The 25,492-nt window shown below is 37.0% G+C and overlaps 2 protein-coding genes across 2 annotated transcripts in view; one reads left to right on the top strand and one right to left on the bottom strand.

The window, feature by feature from the left end:
• LOC119189034 (symplekin-like) overlaps positions 1 to 8,756 on the top strand; it is a 9,273-nt gene extending 517 nt beyond the window's left edge. The window contains exons 2-8 of the mRNA XM_037437672.1: positions 553 to 773; positions 1,237 to 1,343; positions 1,875 to 1,980; positions 3,403 to 3,521; positions 3,811 to 3,954; positions 6,030 to 6,227; positions 7,361 to 8,756. Coding sequence (XP_037293569.1) covers positions 553 to 773; positions 1,237 to 1,343; positions 1,875 to 1,980; positions 3,403 to 3,521; positions 3,811 to 3,954; positions 6,030 to 6,227; positions 7,361 to 7,462 — 997 coding nt within the window. The 3' untranslated portion in view covers positions 7,463 to 8,756. The remainder of the gene's footprint in view (positions 1 to 552; positions 774 to 1,236; positions 1,344 to 1,874; positions 1,981 to 3,402; positions 3,522 to 3,810; positions 3,955 to 6,029; positions 6,228 to 7,360) is intronic.
• Positions 8,757 to 8,851: 95 nt separating this feature from the next.
• LOC115447187 (xanthine dehydrogenase 1-like) lies at positions 8,852 to 24,395 on the bottom strand. Its single transcript, XM_030174168.2, is given in 23 exon segments — positions 8,852 to 9,215; positions 10,090 to 10,203; positions 11,939 to 12,128; positions 12,514 to 12,695; positions 13,020 to 13,358; positions 13,957 to 14,202; positions 14,485 to 14,680; positions 14,976 to 15,159; positions 15,887 to 16,107; positions 16,519 to 16,794; positions 16,967 to 17,089; positions 17,297 to 17,452; positions 17,698 to 17,985; positions 18,442 to 18,569; positions 18,992 to 19,094; positions 19,484 to 19,704; positions 19,954 to 20,011; positions 20,378 to 20,539; positions 21,037 to 21,190; positions 21,762 to 21,866; positions 21,868 to 21,920; positions 22,576 to 22,745; positions 24,350 to 24,395. Coding segments are annotated over 23 exon segments (3,786 nt in total). The 3' UTR covers positions 8,852 to 9,144.
• Positions 24,396 to 25,492: the final 1,097 nt, after the last annotated feature.

Raw genomic sequence — 25,492 nt, 5'->3', positions numbered from 1 at the left:
TATGGCGCTGTTCCCGAGAATGAAGGTAGTTAATTGTTTATTTTGCATTACAAAATTGTTTTCTTCTAATTGTGGGTGTAAGGTAATATCGTTTTTTTTTTTAGAAATACTATATATTGCTTTATCGACCACAAAATTGTGAGTATACCTAAGTATACTATTTACGATTCTATTCTCAATCTTAATCCATTTCCGAGAATGAACCAATCAAAATAACTCATTTGTAAGAATGTCAAAAAATACTTTGTTCTGATTGGTCCTTTTTTGAGATAGATAAAAAATAGCTATAGGGATCGTTTATTGAAAATGGCGGATAGTCACTTTTGGGATCAAATTATTTTGTACTTACCCAAATATATTATTGTCGATTTGTTGCACTGTTTGAAAATAGATCAACTAACAAACATACTCTAGATTAATATTGAAATGAGTTCTAAACAAAAACAATTTAACATATTGTGTTATAATAATAAATTATTTATTACTTATTTAGCTTCTCTTTATCCTTAAAAGTTACATAACAATAATAATTACACTTGGTTCCATTTATAGAGCTGATAGTGGAAGTGGGTCGCGTGTACGGCGCGGCGGGCGCGGAGGCCAAGCGCGTCGTGCTGCGCGCCATCGAGGGCCGCTGCGGGCGGCGCAGTGGCCTGGGGGCCCAGGGGCCGCAGGGGACCCAGCCCGGGGCCTGCACCCCGCCTGCCGCGCGCGCTGCTGCAGCGCCGAGCCCTGCTCACGCGCTCGTGACTTGCACATACTCACGGAGAAAGGTATGTACTATCTTACTAACTATTCAAAAGCAACACCATCGTACACAACGAATAATCAGTTAAGATCAAAGCCCTTAATCCCATTAGATGCGATGGAATCACCGCTGTATTCACAGAAAAGTAATATCGTTTGTTATTAAGAAGCAACATGAAAACATTTTCGAGTCGCTCAACTGATAAAATGCTTCGGATTATAATCAGTGACATCATCGTTTTAATCATAGGTTAAAATATATCATAATGTGATATATTTTTTATATTTATTTTATGATATTTTTTTGTATTAGGGGTGTATGATATTTTTATATTACAAAAGGCCTAAAATTATACACACTTTGTTGCCTCACTAAAATTTCGTCCCGCCCTTACTAAGTTCCTCGCTACTCAAAATTTCGTCCAAATTGGTGGTAGCGCAAATAGAGAAAAACCCTAATAATAATGTAATGCTGTGTAATATGTGCAGCGCCGCCGTCCCCGGAGCTGGTGTCCCGCGTGCGTGAGCTGTACGCCACGCGCGTGTCCGACGTCAGGTTCCTCATACCGGTCCTCACGGGACTCACCAAGAAGGAGGTAAGCATTATACATTTTGACATTGCGTTATTAAAAGAAACCACGTACTCGTCTTCACCTTTGCTAATAATGTGCCAAAAATCATCTATTATTAACGAATATTTACACCAAAAATCCTAGTTGTAGTTTTCTGATTTTTATCATTTAGTAGTTTACGGCGATTATGGCGTGTGCGTGAGTGTATTTCTGACTGAAAGTATGTATGCTGTTACTTTCAACTTCATTCTCTTAAAGTAAAAGTGACACATTTCTTTTTATTATGTAATTTTAATTTTATTTCTAAACTTACTTTTATTTTACATCTAATGACTTAAGTAGATTATTAGATAGATATAGATAAATTACGTGAAGTGATGCATCCTTAGAAATTATCAGTATATCATGGGAATAAAAGAATGTGCACATATGAGTGATGCGTCCTTCAGAAATGATCAAAGTTATAGCATCTATATTCCTATATGGAAAAATGTAATGAACATGTATAAAAAAAATGCTAATGTATCGGTCTGATTTATAAACGTTTTGTTTAAGATACTGGCGGCTCTGCCGAAACTGATAAAGCTCAACCCAGTGGTCGTCAAGGAAGTGTTCAACAAGTTGCTCGGCTTGCAGAATATGCACGAAGAACGGTCACCAGGTAAATGATATGATTTTTATTTGTTTTTAATCTATACTTTTATAGCTCAAGCGTTTGTTTGAACGCGATAATTTCAGGAACTATTGGTTCAGACTGAAAAATTATTTTAGTGTTCGATAGCCCATTTATCGAGGAAGGCGATTTTGAATAATACAGGACTTGGTATTTTTTAAATTAGAGGCCGATCAAGTATTACGTAACGCAATTTTTGAAGATTTTTGAACCTCCCCATGTTACGCGCCGTAACGTACGCCGTAACTGTAGCGCCGCTGCCCCACTCAAAAGTTATGTAACTTTAAAATTAGGCTGGTTGATTTTCCTGCGTGCCCTTGCTCTACACCTGGTTACGAAGTTGAACAATCTGCTCATCACGTTTTTGGGGTGTGGTCTCTGGTATGAAGAGCGCAACATCATATTAAACAGTATGACATATTAGATATGATATATTGATAATTACATATTGATATGAAATATTGATAATGACAAATTAGTGTTCCCTGAGACTCGGCGAGCTTCACTGCTCGATGTCATAATGCGCGCCACTGCTGATCCTGGCTTACAGGAGTTGTAGTGGTGGGTGTGAGGGCGGGAAAGACTAACTCTAAAATTACATTTTTTTCGCAAAATACCTTTGTTATTGTTTTTAAATAAAAATACAATGTTACGTAACTCGTTGTTCGAACCCCCCCTCCCGCGTCTGTAACGTATCGTAACGTTTAACAAGACCCCCCTCCCCTACAAATTGCGTTACGTAATACTTGAACGGCCCCTTATAGAGTATACTATAGAATACTAGGTATTACTAATATTTCGCCAATCTTTGGTTATTATCTGGAAAAGGAATATACATACAGAATTTTAACGAGGATTCTTATTGAAAACATAAACGTTATAAAGTTTGTTGCCTTATATCTTTGTTGTGTTAAATTTCGTTTCGAATATATTGAAAAGTTATGACTACAATATCAAAAGTACAGTCTCATAAAAATAATTTTTAAATTTCCAGATCCTGCAGTATGTGAGTATTAGTATTAAAATGTATCTGAACATACGGGTCTTATATACATATGCCGCTTATATTAGGCATTGCTAGAAATTTTGCTAAATAGAGACACTATGTTATAATGAGCAATTTGAATTTTCACTGTTTTTTTATATCCGACTTTTATTTTGATCTTTCATATTAATGTATACGTATAAATACATTTTAAGCGCTTTCCTCTATTTTCTGGCGACATTTAGTGGACTTAAATGTATTTTATTGAATATATTTTACCCGTATTTGAAAGATATTCCCGAGTTTAATTGGTTTTGTGACCGTCATAATACATTTTTGTTTTTTCTTTCTATCTCTTGTATAATTCTGTTTGTTAGTTTTTATTGTTACCATTTTTTTTTCTTTTATTTTCTCATTGTTTACAGTCTCACCGACGGATTTGCTGGTCGCGTTGCACCTCATCGACCCTGGCACTGCGGACCTCAAGTACATCATCAAGGCTACTGCAATGTGCTTCGCTGAAAAACAAAATTATACGCAGGACGTAAGATTCTATATTGTATATCTACAAACGAATAACACTTGATAAGTTAAACGGGCATGTGAAAGTGACTGTGACGGGCACTGCAGATGATAGTACGTGGATTAGGGTTCGGATAGAGTATCGACTGGCGAGATATGATTACCCCTTGCCAGACGACATAATTATGTCGGCCTGTTTGCAAAAGAAATCTATTCGTAAACATATATCTATAAAAATAGGCTATAAATATATCAGGCGAGCTGTGACTCGATTCGAGTCGACGCTAGCCTTCTATCAACGTATGTTTTAGGTACTGTCAGCAGTCTTGCAGCGGCTGTGCGAAGAGCCCGAGATCCCGGTGTTGATGATGCGGACGGTACTGCAAGCTCTTACACTCTATCCCAGCATGGCACCACTCGTTTTGAATATACTGCAGTTGCTTATTGAGAAAGAGGTAAATTATTGTTCTTATTGGTGGTTCTTTCATGGAATCCCAAAAGCCTGGCTTGTCCAAAAAATATTTAATTAAGTACAATAAATTGAAAATGGAACAATAACCATAACTTTACGGTAAATTGACGAATATTTTTTTCTAATAAAAATTCACTCTTATGGATAGAATACGGCTACAATTCTACTACACATTTATAGATATAGTAAGTGTCTATAGCAATCAATACTGAAAAATAATCCAGACTTTTGCCTGCATAATGTATAAAATTCAGCATTGCCAAGTGTTTAAACTAACTTCTGTTATAGTGGAATTTATTAATATTCCTTACTTATTTAAACGAATAATCCATTTATTATTATGAATATCTAATGTTTTTAGTATTAACATAATTATAATTACATAATTATTTTACTTTGCATTATAATTTTACGTAAATTTTTTGGCACATTTTCAGCATAAATTTTGTTTCGGAACTGGCAACACCAGTTATTTGTTTTGATTGAGCCGTTGACAGATTTTTAAGAGTGTGTTTAGGTTTATTTTATTTATTTAAAATTAGTGAAATTATAGCTCGTGATGGTTTAAAGTGTGTGAAAAGTTTACATCGGTGAGAATAGCCGAATTTGTGAGGTTATCACGCAAATCAAAAACTTTAGTCTAGCTGGCGAGAGGTGCGAAATGTACGGCTGACTTTAAGAAACTTATAAGATATTTACATCAGTATCCAAAACTAATTGGCGTGTTGGATGCTCCCATGCTTACCTTAGTTGTATTGTTGATGTTAAACATATTTCTCCAACAAGACAAATTTTTGGAATACGTCTGCTTGAAAATTATCCATTTAACCGGTGCTGGCCTGAAATATAATTCACATCAACTTTATTATGAATGCATTTAATTTTATAATTTCGGTGAACAGCGAAGTGTAACCTCATCTCGTCAATTAAGTAGGTACAGTATGTGACGAAATTTCTAAACAAATCGTACGCATCAACACTCGAGTATAATCGTAGTGATTTTACTTTTAATGAAAATAGTTGATAATTTGTTTGTTATTTAACACCACAAGAACTTCCTCGTATAGGTTGCTATGGGTCAAAATCGTCTTTATATAAAAGTGTATGTAAGAAGCCTCCTTGGCATAATTGTATTGCGTGCGCACATCCACCGCTCTCTGCGACGGGTAAAGTGATATTGGATATTTTATTTTCTAACACAAATTTTATATGAAAACGAAGATGCGATCTTTTTTTGTGGTGCTTTGGACTGCTCATACCCAAAACAGTAGGCGTGCCTCTGAGTGTACATAATTTCTTTTTAGGCTCATACAGAAGATTTTTGAGTTCGTACTTTTTTAATTAATATAATTAAATTTAGTATTCAGGTACAGTTCATTTATGAAAACATTATAAAAAAAAATGTTATTTGAAAATCCACAAAAACCAATTAACATTATAAATTTCACACACCTAGATTTTAAGCTGGATTCTCTTGATACAAAAAGTAATAATACAAACCATGTAATATATAATATTCTTGCTAGAAATGAGGTCCTGTCACTGAGATTTAGGTCTTAGCACTGGAAATGTATATACTTTGTTACATAATATAAAACAAAATCCTTCGCTGTATGTCTTTTTTTTCTTTAAATCAAGCACAATAAAGTGACTGCACTGCACCTGATGGTAAGCATGATGTCATGCAGATAATGTTGATTGGCTACAGATGCCCATTTTATGGCAATTGATAAAATCATGGCTACTGAGATGCATCTTCATGCTTTGGTAGATGGACCCTGGATTATAGGGAACAGGTGTTGGGCAAACTATTCCAAAGCCTGATGGTGCAGCAATGAAGTATTGGCGAACCTATTAATTCTGTCTGTCTACTGAGTGTAATGAACTTAAAAACTATTGAATAGATTTTGTGGAATTTTAGTGTGGATATAGTTTGAGACTTTAGGAGGGGTGTAGATTATTTTATATCTCAGAGAGTCATATAAAGGGACCATTATCCCGGAAAAAGTATTAACACGGCAGCGAAGCATATGTCAATAACCAGAATATGTGTTGCAGGTGTGGCAGAACAAGGTGGCGTGGGAGGGCTGGGTGAAATGCTGCGTGAGGTTGTTGCCGGCGGCCGTGAGCGGCGTCGCGCGCCTGCCGCCCGCCGCGCTCGGCGCCGTGCGCGCCGCACCTGCGCTGTGCGCCGCGCTGCGCCCGCACCTCGCGCTCCTGCCGCCGCACCTCGCGCACGCGCTCGCACACCTCACGGTAGTACACACTACACACTACACACTACACACACTGCTGCCGCCCGCCGCGCTCGGCGCCGTGCGCACCGCACCTACGCTGTGCGCCGCGCTGCGCCCGCACCTCCTGCCGCCGCACCTCGCGCACGCGCTCGCACACCATCACGGTAGTACACACTACACACTACACACTACACACACTGCTGCCGCCCGCCGCGCTCGGCGCCGTGCGCGCCGCACCTGCGCTGTGCGCCGCGCTGCGCCCGCACCTCGCGCTCCTGCCGCCGCACCTCGCGCACGCGCTCGCACACCTCACGGTAGTACACACTACACACTACACACTACACACACTGCTGCCGCCCGCCGCGCTCGGCGCCGTGCGCGCCGCGCCTGCGCTGTGCGCCGCGCTGCGCCCGCACCTCGCGCTCCTGCCGCCGCACCTCGCGCACGCGCTCGCACACCTCACGGTAGTACACACTACACACTACACACACTGCTACCGGCGGCACACACACACTCATTACCAACCGCAATCCCTTCTCATCCTTGCTATTTCACAATTCTACACCCTAAAATCCGCCATGTAAATTAAAATACATTGTGTTTGATTAGGCAAAGGTACCAAAAATAATAGCAGAGGGGGGCTGGTTTATGATTTTGGGTAATTTCAACGATATAGGGAACAGGAGGTCTGAACAGTGATTATGCTCTGCAATCATTTTAAGAAAACTGTTGAGCTGCCATGAAGCGTAGATAAAATTGTCGCAACTCTCTTACACATTATAGCATGGAAGCAATCCAACACAAATATTTAATAGGAATAAATTCTCCAGTATAATTTACTCGACTAGGGACTGCTTTTATACCGCAGATATATTACGAGCGCAGTGTAACCACCCTGAGATCCCAGGTTCGAATCCCAGCTCAGACAAAAATGATATTGAGTTGTTTATACCAATATCAACCTGAAGTCTGTAATTTGTGTTCGATAAAACGATAGGCTCGCCCCCCTATCACATCATGAGACGGAACGCACAAGCGAAAAATGTGCTATACTTACACCTCCGCTTACCCTTCGAGAAAAACGGCATATGTGCGTGTATAGTTTACAAATTAGATAATATATTCTAATATTATTTTTTTTGTTATGAACAGCCTGAGCAACAATATGCGTCCCCGACTCCTGGTTCGATGCCAGTTCCGGCGCCAGTTCCAGCTCCCAATCCTGTGGAACCGCTTCCCCCAGGAATGGAATGATCAACCTCAGACTTCTTTTAACCGATACTTACTTTGTTTAAATGTTTTATATGAAATTAATGTATATTTTTTGCTTATTCCGGGTATTCTGAAACCATGTGGTAGGCCCTATTTTAAATAACATCACCTCTGCGTCCTATCGAATTGAACTATCTTACTTATAAACTTGTCTTAGCGTTAAGAGGTGGCTAAGAATTGCTTAAATAACTGTCAAAAACATCACCGGTTTCCTTCTTTAAACCTTATTAAGAGGCAAGATGGCGGGTTTTGACTTACAGCTGATTTAGTAAATTTGTGTTTTAACTAAGCATAGCTTTGATAATTTTCTATAAGTAAGACTATATAAGTTTATTAATTGAATGGGGTTTTTGATAAATGCTTGTCGCAGGATACCTGGCTTAATTTAAAAACATAACATTGCTGAAGTAAACTTCTGTTTTCTGGTTTGTAAAATTTAAATGTAAGATTACTTCAATTATCACAGACTTGACTTATTAGTAATTCAAATATATGATTTGTCGAAACTTAAGATTTGATTATGATTTATTTAGCACATGTAAAAATATAAAAAAATATATGTTCTTGCGCACTCCACTGCGCTTGTCACTGTGACATAAGATGTCTCATAACGGCCAGTAACTACACTGGATACAATGTCCTTCAAACCGGAACACAATAGAGCATACGTTATTGATTGTGGGTAAAAGTACGCACTTCTTGACTACATCCCGTATACTGCGAAAAACGTTGGTGGCCAAGGTACGTTATCTCCATAGACAAGTTTGATGTTAACCGCTTGTATAATCGAGAGCTGCGATTCCTGATGTTTTACTAATAGATTTTCTTTTTAAATATTGTTACTGACAAAAAGAATTCGTTTATTAATAGAGGCCGTGTTTATGGCAACGTTTAAATTTTGTTTACTTTTTGTAGCAGCCTGTAGTTAACACTGCCTTGTGGTCAGTCTAGATGTAGGTCGTCGAAGACCTGGGTTTAATTTAATGTCGAGGTGAATATTTACAAATAGTATTCGTTCTAAAAAACATTTGACATGTAAAGTGGTACCTCTAAAATAGATTTAGGTTGATCCCCTATTACAATATATAAAACAGAACGAATGAAAGAAACACTCATGCCATCGGGGTGTCGTGTGGCCACTTATTTTTCTGGTTGTCTTCAATGTATTGTTAAGTTTCATTATACAAATAGTTCTTGTAAATACAGTCGATTTATTTTTATCAATGATATTTGTGTATTAACGATATTAGATTGAAATAAAAATTCGCGAAACGTATTTGCTGTTTTATTTGTGCTATTTCTGTTTATTTTTCTGATTATGTATCCTTTTGGTTAATAAAAGTTTATATTTTTTCATCTAAATATTTATTGTTCAATAAAAACATCTTGGAAATATATTTTTACATATAAATGTATATTAATGTACGCTCAACCTCAAATTAATCTATTTATAAGTCGAAAGAAAGGTTCCATATATTACTTCGCAATACATACATTTGATTTTTATCTACTCATTCATTAATTTGAGGCTGGCTGTACTTTACAATATAGCAATGTATTGGTCCATATTCTAAGGTATTTTAGATTATATTAAAATAAAATATAAAACCGTTCCATATGTTATTTTCAATAGTTCCCTTTTTAGTCATAACTATTACCTGCCCCTAAGATAGTTTAAATTTATCATATTTAATAGATAGCGCTTTCATGATGTTGTCGACGGTCAACGGCGTATCTGAAAATAACATTCATACAATATAACATTTTTATAAAGTGACATCGCCACGCATTCTATTTTCAAGGGTAGGCAGAAGACTATCAAACCTATAACAGAGAATACGAGCATTTCTGTTTGAAAAACTTACCAGTGTCACACTGCAATGGGCATGACTGACATTTTTACGAGTGCCAGTCGACCCAACTTTTTTTTTATATTACCACCGTAAAGTAACCCTACAGCGCCTGATGGTGGTAAGTGGAGTAGCGTCTAGATAGAGTATTGACTGACGAGTAAACTATCCCTCGCTAATCGACACAAAATTATACCGGTCTGTATTACATTAATTTATGGAGATTCCATTTCCTATACTGGTAGCGCGTCTATGATTTTTCCGGTATTGTAGGTCTCTTGACAATGTTGAGATATTGTCAATGTTTGCTGAACAAGAGATTGAATATATAAAGTCCCATAGTCTACAATGCTTTGTGATTTATATTGGTAATATTGATATATCATTGGTATAGATTTCAGAGTTTAAAATACCTACTAGGTATTCGACGCTCAGTTAAACATATCTACCTACAGCACCTAAGTTAGATACAAATCCCATATACATAGACTGCCTTTCGTAAATCATTATATTTTCTTATAATTATTTTGTTTTATATATTCAGTGCTTAGCTAAAGTTACTAACAATGATTATGTCAACATAGGATTGCAAACTAAAATAATATTCTGTATTTTGTAAATTATTTTGTTGTCCAAATAAAAAATTAACAGGTATATCCACTGGTTTCAATGACTACCCTATATCAATTAAGCCTTTAGCTTGTCCATTTGTCTGGTTTCCCCGGGTACTAAAGCCAATAATGATGATATAGTCCTTACCAATATGCAGCCACTCGGTGTCGTTGTATCCGAACTCCTTGCGCGCCTCGAGGATCGCTTTCCGCAGCGCGTGTGACACCCCCACCGCTAGCGTCAACGCGGGCTCACCAGTCGCTGGAAGGAATCTATACTATTATATAAAGATGAAAATATTGTTTGTTTGAACGCGCTAATTTCGGGAGCTACTGGTTGGTTTTACGCAACAATCATCTATGGCAGAATTGTTCCTCTTAAAAAGTTCTAAAAAATATATTATAAAACAAACTTCCCACCCCTGCCTGTCTAAACGCGAAAAACTTAAAAATTATTCAACGGATTTCGATGAAATTTGGTATAAAGATAGTTTGAGACCCTGGGAAGGATACAGACTACTTTCTATCCCGGGAAAATATATGGCGGGACTTTTATCCCAGAACGCGGGCGAAGCTGCGAGTAATGTTTAATATGGTGGCCGGCCATAAATTAATGACGAATCGTTGCTATTGCGGCAAGTAGGTATTTATTCTACTTAAAAAAATATATTTCATCGTTCACTCATTCACTGACATTCATATAAAAAGCATAATTTCGTACAATTTGGTATGCCGGCTACAAAAAATCGCAATTATCCATTAAATCGTGTTTTGTCTTACCTTCTTTCATGCTGTGTCACACACCACATAATCTATACTATCTATACTATATTATATAAAGCTGAAGAGTTTGTTTGTTTGTTTGTTTGAACGCGCTAATCTCAGGAACTACCGGTCCAAACCGAAAAATTCTTTTTGCGTTGGATAGCCCTTTGTTCGTGGAGTGCTATAGGCTATATATCATCACGCTATACCCAATAGGAGCCGAGCAGTAATGGCTAATCTCAGGAAATACCGGTCCAAACTGAAAAATTCTTTTTGCGTTGGATAGCCCTTTGTTCGTGAAGTGCTATAGGCTATATATCATCACGCTATACCCAATAGGAGCGGAGCAGTAATGGCTAATCTCAGGAACTACCGGTCCAAATTGAAAAATTCTTTTTGCGTTGGATAGCTCTTTGTTTGTGGAGTGCTATAGGCTATATATCATCACGCTATACCCAATAGGAGCGGAGCAGTAATGGCTAATCTCAGGAACTACCGGTCCAAACTGAAAAAATCTTTTTGCGTTGGATAGCCCTTTGTTCGTGGAGTGCTATAGGCTATATATCATCACGCTATGACCAATAGGAGCGGAGCAGTAATGGCTAATCTCAGGAACTACCGGTTTCAACTGAAAAATTCGTTTTGTGTTGGATAGTCCTTTATTTGTGGACCGCTATGAGCTATATATCATCACGCTATGACCAATAGGAGCGGAGCAGTAATGGCTAATCTCAGGAACTACCGGTTTGGACTGAAAAAATCTTTTTGTGTTGGATAGCCCTTTGTTTTTGGAGTGCTATAGGCTATATATCATCACGCTATGACCAATAGGAGCGGAGTAGTAATGAAACATGTTGCAAAAACGGAGAAAATTATTAGTTTTGAGAGCTTCCGTTGCCTGCGCTGCGTAAACGGTTAAAGTTATGCAACAATCATGTATGAAGGGATTGTTCCACTTAAAAAGTTCTAAAAAATATATTAAGTATAAAACAAAGTCCCCCGCTGCATCTGTCTGAACGTGTTAAACTCAAAAACTACCCAACATATTAAGATGAAATTTGGTATGGAGACAGTTTGAGACCCTGGGAAGAACATATGCTCCCGGGAAAGTACTACTTTTATAACGGAAAACTTTAGCCTGAAAAACTTTATAACGCGGGCGGAGCCGCGGGCAAAAGCTAGTATTTGATAGTTCTCACTAAATAACATACTTAATATTTTTATTTACCTACCTTTTGACCTCAAAACACCAGCAGGATTTGGTGCATTTCTTCTAAAATACACCCTGAAGTCCACAGGAATATCTTTGGCACAAGGAGGCTTGTATGTCCAAGTTCTGTTGGTCAGCAGATTGCCCGTAGAATCGTAGATCAGATTTTCAGATGTCCACAAACCGACGCCCATTATGAAGGCGCCTTCGATCTGGAAGTATAAAAGTCAACCATAGTTTATAAACGACCAAAAAAATACTTAGACTGGCTTTTCAATACACGGGGTTGGTTAAAATACTCCACAGCACTTAGTAATAAGCGGAGCGGCTTCCAGATAGAATATCTGTCGTTTTTAAAGACTGGAGTTAAGTAAATAATTCGATTGTCGAGGGATAATCATCTCTTGGTAGCCGCAGACAAGGAGCGGCAGCGGCATAGGGTATTGCATAGTCGCAATCGGCGACTTTCTTTTTGCTCCAGAAAAATAGATATGGAGGTCAGGCGGAGCGGCATAACCTGAGTACCTACTTATGCAATAAATAATGACAGTGTAGACATAGATCATATATGGAAAGTTAATATAGCGTCATAATTACCTGTCCAACATCAATCTCAGGATTTAAGCTGATCCCCGTGTCTTCTAGCAGATCAACTCTGGTGAGGATGTGGTTTCCAGTGAGAACGTCTAGTTCCACTTCTGATACGCATACTCCATATACGTCGTAGTCTACTAGTCCATCGAGAGGAGACGTCATGTGTGATGCTTGTAAGTTTATTCCTAGAAAAGAAAGAATTTTTGAAGCTTATTTACCTGTAAATTTTAATAATTAAAAGAAAATAATTTACTGATAAGTCAAAACTACACTTAAAATTAGGACACAGAATGTTGAATTATAAAATATTAATATAATTTAAATTTCATGATGTCCAGTTATTACATTAGCTATGAAAACCAAAACAATAAATTTTGTACAGTAATTCTTGACAGTAGAAATATCAAGCAGAATAGAATATTGCGACAGCGTTTATTCTATGACAGACTCTTGAGTATAACAGATCTACTCCTGCACCTAGTAACTGATATAAGACAACTTTACCATACCTTTATTAAAAGCAGCCTTAACGACCTCCTCCCAAGTGGGCTCGGTCAGATCCTTTTTAACATCTTCGAATCTCCTCAGCAGTTCTTTACAAGCCTTGACAGTAGCGTAGGCTACGAGGTCACTCGTCATACTGCCATTAGTAACCATCGTGTTTGGAGAAACAAAGCTGTCACTGCCATGCACCACGACTTTATTAAGTGGTATGTTAAGAGTATAAGCACAGACTTGGGCAACTTTGGTGTTGATTCCTTGTCCTACTTCGATACCACCTTGAGATATAGCTACCGTACCGTCTGCTTGGTACACAGATACTGTTACAGGGAAGTTCCAGGAATATTCTGAAGATTTAAAAGCATCTTGTTAATAATTTTAGAGGCTAAAGTATCGCAAATACAGTCTATGGGAAAGCTATGCGCAGAAATTTACCAACTTCAGCGACTTCAGTAACTAAAATAAAAAAAATGCGTCATCGTAGCGCCTAAGGGTGTTGATAATTATTAGAAATACATAATAAAGGTTTCCACCTCCACTGTAGACCAAATGTTCCTATTTAATAAATTTCTTTGCGTGTTATTTAAACAGTTGTATATACAGAGTTGGAAGAGAAAAATTAAAAAAATGCGTGCCATCAACCTTTTAGATTAAAAAAAAAATAACTATAAAGATTATCGCGTATAATATCATATATTATGATTAAGGGATTCTTTACAATGTCTGAGTAAACGCCAATCGTTAAATATAATATAAAGCGACTAGATAGAAAAGTCATGTTACCAAATAAAAGGTAAACAAAAGAGTGTACGCCGTATTAACTGTCTTATACTATTTAGTACTATTTAGTATTCTGTGCTTTTATCTACTTTAACTAGGTACTTGGCAGATAACATTAACTTGAACATTGTAAAACAGGCCCTAAAATAAATAAATTTTACTAACTTAAAGGCCATGCCATAGCCGATAGACTCAATGCCTTCTTCTTCCAAGCATTCTCACTATTAAATGTATCTATAGCAGTTTTCCTGTTGACATAATCAATCTCTTCTTTAAATGTGGTGACCATGTCCTTGACTACGCTAACTGGTGTCGCAATGTTGGCTGTTCTGACGTCAGCCGAGTCTTTGCCAGTCGCGTTTGCTATGTGCTCCATGATTTGTTCTGCTATCGCAATGCCTTCTGTTGTGCCTATTTGAGAAATTTAAAATAAAGCAGTTATTTTTACAGCATACAAATAAGATCAACAGAACAGCAGATCGGACTCTTTTAAGGGAACAGTATTAGAATTGGAAGCGTGGAGAATTATTTCCACTCCATTTTATTGTAGTCTGTTGGCAAGTACAGTTCAATCTAAATATTATGTGTAATTTTAATCAACGAAATACTATATTTCTCATAGAATACCTGACTTTTTGCAATTATTCCTACCTTAGGTAATGGGAAATATTAATAAAGTTAGGTAATGTTTACCTGGTCCCCTACACCAAGTAGCTCCAGCCATATCGGTGAGAACGCTGTAACCCTTGACGTTCCAAGTAGAACTGTCGTATAGATTAGTCAAAGAGTTCCCTAGCTCGCTAGTTGATGTATCGTTGTAGTTGTACCCGCAGTCTGAATAGTATTGTACGTCTAGGTACTGGATCACACCCTCGTCGTTGACGCCGGCCTGGAAGATCAGGATTTCATTTAGAATGTCGATTTCACTCGATTTATGAGATTATCGATATTAACACATTCCAATGCCAGTATACACAGGGTTTTAAACGAATAATCCAACCAGGTAAGTGACCACTAAATTAACGCAACTACTGGGCATTGTGAGACTTAATATTTTATGTAATTCAATATTTCTTGTTATTTAAAGTTCGGTATGGTATTGCTACTGTTTATGCACGGTCGTATCGCTTAACATCGGGCGAGCGTATATACCTACAGCGGTACATAAAATAACATTATAATACCTCATAATAGCACTCGCACTGCTGTCTTTTGCCAAGCGCCGTCATGTTGGTTGTAAGTGGCATGACAAGCATCGCGCTGCGGTTCAGCTTGTGCGCAACTAGTGCGCACGCGCACGCCACCAGTGAAGAGCGCGACGCCTTTGCGCCGTACGCCCCGCCAAGCCGCGGCACTACCACTACTACCCTGGACAATCATACTGATATCGGGTATACTGTAAAAACTTCACGTTTGCACATATAATTAGTAGGCACTTTATTAATAGGTATTATATACCAGCTTAAGCCGGCGGCACCTCTCACGTGAAAATCTTTTTCCGGGATAAAAAGTAGCTATAGAACTCAGGGGGAATGTAGCTTCCTACTAGTGAAAAAAAAACATAATTGGTTTAGTTATTCTTGAGATTAGCGTGTTCTAACAAACAACAACTCTTCAGCTTTATATATTATTATGGATAATATTAGGTATTGGGTATGCTATGTACCTTTATTCAAGCTCTGATATTTCATAATCCCTCTTATTTTGTTGGTTAGCGGACAGTTATCAATTAGCACTTGAGCAGACTTATTTAAACCCACATAGTGGCGGGTCCAGCGAATGCGACGTACACCGAAATGTTGCCATAAAAAAAAACACACACACAACGTCCAATCCACATCTAATATAGAAATCGTACGTCGTGTATCTGCCAAATTTCTCTGAATAGGTTCATGACACATGCTTTGGAGTATAGTCTAGCTTAGTATACTTTTGAATTTGTATTTTTATTGTTTTTCTAGACTGTATTTTGTTTTGTGTTTTTATTAGTTAATAAATAAAGTACCATGAGAGCCGCCTATTAGTCCATAAAAGAGAAGCAGTCATCTCAACTACCACAACGTCGTCAAAGTTGCCAAATGTACTTTACACTTACTCATTTTCATTTATATTTAAAGCCCGTGCTATAGCCACATTGACGATGTCCATCCACTGCGTAGAGGACCTGACCACGAGCGCAGTGGAGGAGTAGCTGACGGTGCAGCACTGCGTCTCCATCGTGAAGTGATACTGGGAAGGCACCGTGAAACTACCCTTGATCACGTGCTTTATGTCTGCACCTCTTCTTGTTGGAGTGTGTGTTACATCTTCACGAACCTATAATTAAATCAAATAATATTACTTGACTAACGTGTACCTATAATAGATCAAAGTAGAGGCACCGTTACAGTGTAGGTGCACGAGCTGCTAGCTGGGAGCTATCTTTGGAAATGGGAATCAAATAAAAATTCCCTAGTCCTGCGATCGGGGTTAGATTTATACATAATTACCAATTTTCAAGCATAAGCGGGCGAGTAAAGGTAAGAATAACTTTAATTATTTTGCAAGTATAACACAGTTCAATATCGTCAAGGCAGTACAGTGATAAGTAACCCAGAATTTTAAGCGGTGGTATAACTTTTGCGCCCGTGATGGGAGTAGCCTGCTGGACTCGCCTTTCGATTCCAATAAATAGTAATGAATTGTTTATAGCTAATGATCCAATATCTGGGTTAATTACTTACTTACCCTAAGATCCTTATCGGGCGCAGCCAAAGCCTCCTTAACACTCAACACTGGCGTCACTGTCGACTCTTTGTATGTGACCTTCACAAGCCCTACTGCTGAGATTGCTATTCGATGAGTCGTAGCTGCAATCACACCTATTGGTTGCCCGTAGTATTTTATCTCTTTGGAGGCAAATATTTCTTCCTCGGCTACCATGTTGGGCACGTCGAGTGATGTAAATGAGTTCTTGCCGGGGATGTCTGCAGCTGTGTAGAACGCCACGACGCCCGGAACTTTCTGCAAGAGGTATTGCTTAGTCCGGTTTTATGTTCTGTTTAATATACTTATTACACTTAACTTGTATTTGTAGACTAATACTTTCTATTACCTCACCTTCACATACCACCCCAGTCGAGCTGGGCTGTCTTCGTACCCAGAAGGATCTGCGTGAGTATACATTACGACTTACCAGAGCTTCTGTTGCGTCGATGTTCACGATTTCTCCCAAAGAAATGGTGGATAATACAAAGGCTACATGAACAGCTTGCGGCTCCAAAGGTAGATCACACGCGTACTTAACTTCGCCAGCACACTGGAAGCATAAGTATTAGTGTTTTTTATAATAATTATTACTGTATTCTCGACCCATGATACAGCATCCTTAGTGAGCTGTTTAGATATTTCCTTAAAGAACTTCAGGGTAAACTTTTCATGCGTCTAGGAAGTCGTGAAAGGTACCTTAGGAAGCTTGCCGATAAAACTGGGATAGATTTTCAGTGCACATAAAATGCTTACTTACCTGCTTTAGAGCTTCAACCTTCGGCATTGCTTTATTTAAGGGCCACAGCGATTTATCTGTGTCGTACACTTGGGTGCCGTGCGACACGGCGCGCTCCAGAATCGTGCCGCCAGATTTGTATCGGGGATTCACTGATGGAGCTAGAGAAAGCATCGCCTGAAAGCAAATATCATATGTCAGTCGAAAATCGACATGAATACGGCTTGAAACATAAATAAGTGTGGAGCGGTGCTGTTAAGATAACAATTAAAAAAAAATGCCGTGAATTGAGAGCTATTCTTTCGATTCCATTAAGGGCTGCAGTGTATTCATTAGGAGTTTATAGGCGTTCTGTACTGTAATAAAATAGTACGTGGAGCAGTAGCCCTTTGTAATTCTTTGACCACTTTTATTTCTCTCACCTTATAAAACAACCCTAAAGCAATATCCTTTCTGCAAGACGGCGAGGACTCTGGAGGCATGTTCACAGGTATTATTTCTTCATCCAATTTTTTCAACGCTGTCTTCAGAGTATCATCATTGAATAACTCTAAACCAACCAGAGCGGCCTCTGTGGCCTTAGCATTGATGAATGTAGAACTTATGTTGCCGTAAACTATATTCGCAGATTCGACTTTTTGGGCCGAGTCTACTGTGAACAGGAATCCAGCGTTGACTATAGCGTGAGCGTTTTGGGCACGTGGCATAATCTGAAAATTAATACTAATGTAAGTCTTGTACGAAACCACGAATTAAATCTGCCACCACACCAGAAAACAAAGTAAATTGTAATATCGGACCTAATATTGATTAAATAATTTAGTTCTATTTTATTGGGTCTGTCAATTGCCCCAAAAAATGATGAATCTGTAGGAAACGAGAGAAGTATGCCAGAATCGTGCAAAGTGGCAATCCATAGTCTCTGCCTACCCCTATGAGAAAGAGGCGTGGTACTATGTATATATGTATGTTAAGTACCTAAGGGTTAACATAACCCCTTCCATCTGTCGAGTCCCCAACGGCAACACCCCCCCCAATTCTTGTAATATTTGTCTGGGTATTAAGTATTGAGGTACAGGTTATTATTTATTAACTGCTAGTTTACAAGGTGTTTCATCTAGTGATCTAAAAGTACTTATAAGTACGATAAATCATTCACGTCATACCTTATAAGTCCTTATTAGGTTATCTGCCGCAAGTGGAGGTAGTTTTACGTTTGTAATTAAGTTACCTCGAAGGTCCGTATTTACGAAATCTTCCATATTTAACTCCGTTTTTTTCAAGTTTGTGTTTACTGAAAACAAAGCAGTGTTATAAATTAAGAAAATATTATACTTTTACAGACAATGACAGTTTACTATTTAATAGTTATGCAAGAAGTGAATCTGTGTCATATCGAAATTTTGTTTTTGCTATACCTTTTGGTGTGGTGTATACAACCAAACCACTAGTTATGAAATAAATATTGGGGTTCTATAACAAATTAAACAAAAAATAAAATTAATCCTGGATATGGTGAATTTACCTTTGCCACTATAAAAAGTCACAAGCGGTGTTTTATTTGTAATTTTTAAAGGGGATGCTAATTGAAAGGGGTAGATAAAAAAAAATTGTTGAAGCAATAGAAACTTGGATAAATCGACCGTAGATACACTAAGACTATATACAAACATTGGGATAACATGGTAAGCTTTATTTCAGAGTGCAGGTACAAACCTAAAGTAATAGTAGCTCCAACGGTTCTCAGGAGAAGGAACACGTCGGAAGGGAACTCAGGGTGTGCATTCTTCATGGCTATATTGCCAGCGATGCTACCGATCTGAAGTAATTTCAACATAGATTTTAGAATTTATTGCGTTGCATGATTTGGAACTTTCTATGTACCTACTTTAGAAATGCTCGCTTAAAGCTTAGAACTTAGTAATGACGATCCTTGTGATTATTTCCTAAATACTATGGGATTTCTTGTGTAACATTTTTAAAATTCTTTCAGATTATGGAAATTCTTGCATGGAGATTTACGGAATCTTAATAAAAAGTTCACTATTCGGCAAACCTACGACGCTTAATTATTTCTCACTATATTCTCTGTGGCGAGACTTGATTTTCCCAGACATAAAACGAGACCTGTATGATATGGAGACGCTGAACAAATTTATTTTTTAAATTTTTAAATTTTAAATTTATTTCAAAAAAAGGCATCCTTACATTTCGAACTGGCACATGCGCAACCAAATCCAAGTGCTTATAAAACGTGTCAAGATATTTGAAATCTTCGCTGCAGCTATAACTTTGAAAGACCTTCATCAATTCTGTAAGTGACATGCCAGCTCCGATGACCAGGTTGACATCTAAGAAATAACTCTTAAGGGTGTCTATTGTCGATATATCTATGAAGACCCTTGGCTCTGTTGTATCTCGATATACCCCTGAAATATTAGATAGGAATTTGATTTTTTTCATACACCAATTATTAAGTGTCTTTAATAGATTTTAAGGACTTCGCGCAGTCTAACTGAACGAATGAAATGAAATAGCCCAGTTCCACTTTGTGTTACTGTAAGCCAGTTGCACTACCTACCCATTTTCGTTTATAATAAATAAACAGAAAGAGTCTATGTTTTAGATAAGTCCCAGAGCATTATCCAAAATTTACGTAAATAAGTTAATATACTAACCTTGCCCAGTATTACCAGATACCAGTCTATAACTATCGATACCGTCGCGTTTCCAAATCTGAAAATAAAACACCGTTAACCCGGACTACGTAAAATTCAAAACTTAAAAAAACATTTAATGTGATTTGAGTATTCACCATTCAGGAAGACATAAATTTATTAATTAGTAAAACATAACAACACTAATAGAATACAAATCAAGGTAGGTTGAAGTTGTATAATTGAAGAATAAACTCAACAATTTCTCGTTAATGTTATACATTTCTTTAAATAAGACAGTTTTCGTTAGGTAGTTTAGTTAAAATCTCATTTATTCAGCAAAATGAGACGAATTAGTCAACAGTGAAATAGTACCACTCTTTTCGTATAAAGTAGCATCGTCATCCAAAACCATCAATTCCATTTTCTATTTAATCATACTAACCTGAATGACATCTTCAATCGAGAATGCCTTGTACCATCGACCTTCAGTTGTTGCCATCATCATCATCCTTTGCGGAGTTTTGTGTATGAGACACCAATCAGACTCGCTGCATTTGCGGCTGCATTTTCTGTCACACGGTGAACTGGTCAGGCCGTCTATGTCCTAAAATTTAAAGCATGTGTGATTTTTTCAGTGGATGGAGTTTGTAATAATATAAATTTGTCTTGTTTTCATATTCCTACGTTCTTAAATTGACAAGGAAATGTTTATTTTTGTGGCTCTCTGTAAGGTAAGTAAATATTAAGAATTTATATTATTATTTCATATTATGCTGTAATCACAATATTCAAGACGCTTATTTTGGGTTCGCTCACTACAAATTTCATCATCATCATCAGCCACAAGTAGTCCACTGCTGAACATAGGCCTCGCCTGAAGATTTCCAGACGGACCTGTCAAAACGGTCTGCATACAGCGTGTTCCTGTGACCTGTATCAATATATGAAAGTTTATCAAAAGCAAATCAAATAAGTAATTTGTGTAGAAATATTGGTAAAGCAACTGTATATTTTGTATTTAATATTCATTTAACGTTGTTTATTTTTTTTATCATTAATCTATCTATTATCTTAATTTTATTCAACTGTAAATAAAGTGACCTGCACTTTGTTCTTCAGAGTTGGGTCTGCATCGATAGCAAAGGTCATAAGTGCATCTAGGATTGCCCTGTAGCCTGTACAACGACACAAATTACCACCAAACAAGTCTTCCAATTGTTGTTTAGTAAGTTGTTCAGGTATACTTTGGTATAAACTGTAATCAAATAATTGGTAACGTTATGATGGGTTAGCAAAAAGGGCTACAGATTTCTTATGCGATGTATTCCCAAAATGGACTAGCATTGGCAAAATTGTACAGGTTCATAACTGTCTAAGAGTAACTCCTTATGAAGACAGTATATAAGCCCTTACCAAAGGTACCTTGGTAAAGGTACATTAATCAAGGCATGTTAAGGCTCATCCATTATGTAGAACAATTCATTGGTTTGAAAAGGTAATTAAAAAAAAAATTGTTGAATTTGTGAGTTTGTTCATTCGAATAATAGAAGTGTGGTTCCTTGGAACACAAACAAAATAGTTCAGTAATTAAGTTGGTGAAACTATTTCATCGATGTATGCAAAATTTTTATAACACGCCAATGTATAATATGTATAAATTGACAGTGTAGACCAGCAAAAATATAATTACGACCAAAAACACTCGTCAGGAAAGCATCTTTGAATACCTAATGCTCCAGATAGCACGTTAGATGCACATAATATTTTTTTCATCAATAATGGCACAACCATTAAAAGTCACCATCTCTTGTCTATATAACACCAACCTGTACATATTCATCACCCATCCGCTGGTGCAATACCCACACTGGGTTCCGTTGAAGGCAGCTAGCTGTTTCTGTATTGGATGATAGCCATCCTTGCGGTTCCCCACCCTCCACCGTGGTGATCTCCCAATCGTGACATGATAGGACATGAACGAGACACTGAAATTATACGATGAGTGAAAATGTTCTGTAATTTTATTGCTTCCGAATTAATGATGTGAGCTAACGATGATATGTCAAAGGTATCGTGAAAAATTTTAACTTAGGTACTTATCACACAGCAGACGATGCATGAGCAGCGAGTAGAGGTAGAAACGAATTAGCGAGTGTACGAATGCGAGCGTCGATTACTCGCACTGTAGTAGAGATTGTTAGAAGTCTCACTGCGAGTATTTTGATCGTCAAGAGAGCATCAGCGAGTATCGTCTTTTATAACACTTGTCATTGCGAGAAGGAGGCGCTGGAGAGAGAGTTCTCGCCGGCAGTGCAAACAATTAGTGACCAACCATTTACATTCATGTTCCTTTTATTCACACAAGATCTATATCTATTTTACGTTTCTTGAGTGGGAAAATAGTAGATAGTACTTCGCTTCTTCGTCGGCGGTGAGACAAGTACCTAAGGCATAAATATGAAGTTACGTCCTCATCATGAAAGAGGTAAACTATCGCTCTCTCCTCCTACTATTATTGCTGTGGAATTTTATTTTAAATACCCAACGATTCTTAAAGGACTTACGATCCCTCCTCGCATCCCTACAATAATATTAATGCTGCTCACCAGGCTAACCACGGTGAAAATAAATCCTACTTACAGAGTTAACAGAGAAGGTGTTCTTCTCCTTGGTGACTGGATGCGTTTGGGTGACAGAGACGACGCATGCGCCGCACCCGCCCTCAAAACACATGCGCTTGGTGCCGTGCAGCTGCAGGGTGTCTCGTATAAATTCGTTTAATGTCGTGTTGGAGCCTATTTCGGCACCGCCTAAAGCGTAAATAGAAGGAATTTCAACATTGCTTTATTAAATAAAACCACTTAATTATGTCCTTGAAATAACACTTTATAATAATGCAACTTACTGGTAGTAACTTTACTGGAATCGTAAATGTCAAATAAAAAAAGGATGTTTGAATTGAATTTAATTTAATTTTACATGCTCTAAGGCTACAATTACTACTCTAAGAGAATTCATCGCAGCGGCAACATCATAGTGCTTATTTACAGTCAGCCATACCCTCACGCACACGCCATATTCATTTATAACTCAAAAATTATCAAATCAGAGAAGTAAACCTAGGATTTTCGGCGAAAATATTTGTTACTCGTGGATGACTTTTTATTAATTTATTATATGTTTGTGTTCACACAGATATTACTAATATTATAAACTAGGTATTTTTAAAGCCTTCGCCAGCATGGAAACACTTTGAGGAATTTTTTGGATGTTTGTGAAAATTGAACGCAAAAACCGGTAACAGGATTTGGTCGAAATTAGGCTTACGGATATACCATAATATCCTGGTTTAACGAATTTCATGGATTGGTGCGTTAAAACAACGGTTTATTATAGAGCTTGAGAGAATGGTACTATTTTTCTGATTTTATACGACTTAAAATATAATACCTACAAATATGAATTAGGTGCAATGCAAATGACAAAACTGTACTCGCAATATTTCTCTATGTGTTTCGTGCAAACGTTGACAGCGTGTACGTGACGCCTTATGTTTCCGAGTGTATTCATCAAAGAATTTGTATTTGCATTTGTAACTACAAAGCGAATAAAGCAAAATCATTTTTTTTTGTGAAAATGTAATTTTTAGTCTGCGCGTTGCTTTCACAGCGTTCTGTTGTATTTATTCCAAGTGTACAATTTTTTATGTTATTTTTTTTGGGTTCCGTGGAGAAAGTGCCTTATTACAACTGTACAGCCTTTGTGTTGGGCGACTGAGCTATTATGTTGGAGTCACTAATACACATATTTTTTTGTTAACTACTTTCAATAAAAAATAAAACGTACCAAATACGAAGTCAATACAGTAAAAAAAAAAGATTGTGTATAAAATTCAAATAAAAATATTTTGACGTTACTAATATTTAAAAATATTTCTAAATAGACATAAATTTTATAAATGTAGTAAAGTGTAGATTTGTATCAATATTTTAATACTCAACAATAATAATTATTTTCATCAATTTAAGTATATTCTTTCAGAGATTTCCATATTTTTTTAAATAAAAAAAAAAGAAATTTAGAAACTATACTTCTTATTTCACAATTACGTATAACGGTTTCCGGACTTGTGTTTAAAACTAAATTTTAGCACGCAATTAGGAATAAACTGGACTTTCTGCAAAATAACAATTATTTCTGTAAATTAAGGTCTACGAGGCAAAACAATAATTAACTTCCATCTCATAAGTATTTAGAATAAAATAGATAATATTCCTTGACCTTCCTACTTTTTAAAAATCATCCTTAAAGTAGAAAATGTCTTATGTACCATAATATAGTACATTTATTTTACCATCAGGTGAGTACATAGCCGTGGCGGCCTGAACTATTAATAAAAAATAAAAATACTTACACAGGCTATACGATATACCGTTTATAGTGAAATTAATTTTATCCATATCTAGAAAATTCTATTTACTGATATTAAATAATGAAAATTTTAAAATGTGAACTCGTCCGCGCTCGGTTGACACTGCGCAAATAATGATCAAACTTGATCTAGATAGAATATGTACTATAATAGTGCAAACGATCGATTCACAAATAAAATCGTTTGTCTGTTTGTAGCATGAAAATAAACGCTGTTTGTAGAATTTATGCCATAATGTTCAAATACTCTCGCCCTTTATCGTTGAATGGGTAGGCATAGATTCAATAGGGCATTTGACTTATTTTTATTTATAACTTGTATTAAACATATACGTCGTATAAATTCTAAAACAGAAGAAATCATTGAAAACTTATGAAAAATCTACAAGTTATAAGCCATTGAAATTTAGAAGTAGGGATGAATGTCAAAAAACAGAAAAGGGACGAAGTACTTGCATGTGACGTCAGCGGTATATGTATATGCATGCGAATGAAAGAGATGAAGCGATATCCCCACTCCACACCCACTTCTGCATGTAGCAATATTTCAAATTTGAATTACTGCCTTATTTCTTATCGAATTTTAATTCTGTTTTCACAGAAGGAATTCTTTTTCTACTAATTGCTGTTTCATATTAAAAAATCGACAAATCCAAACATAGTTAATTACCATATTAAAATTACTTTCCACTGTATGTATTCCGTCGCATTTGATAAGTTAGCCATACCGAGCACGAATTTTTATACTCCGGGCGGATACTGAGAAGAAAAATCAAATGTCACTTTGCAAGACCCGGGATTTAAACCCAAAATCTCAGCACTGCAGTCGTATCGTAATAAAACTACGCCACCAAGGCAGTCATGCGATTTTTGTATGAAGTATTTTAATATACAATAACAAAATTCAACATTCAAATATTATGGCAAATGCGCCACGAATTACTCAGATCGCGCGTTGGTTGCGTAGTTCTACCGTACATTCAGTTCGTTTCATATAGAGTGTGACCAGGAAAATAAAACTTCTTTTGTGGTAAAATATGGATATTTTTTTTTGTACTAACAATAATAAAACATAAAGGCAATATAGCAGATTTTTCATTTCCACAAAAAAAACACACATATGCTT

This window comes from Manduca sexta, chromosome 11 (assembly GCF_014839805.1).
Source record: "Manduca sexta isolate Smith_Timp_Sample1 chromosome 11, JHU_Msex_v1.0, whole genome shotgun sequence".
Classification (NCBI taxonomy): Eukaryota; Metazoa; Arthropoda; class Insecta; order Lepidoptera; family Sphingidae; genus Manduca; species Manduca sexta.
Note: the sequence above shows the minus strand (reverse complement) of the source record. Positions and strands in the feature narration are given on the sequence as shown.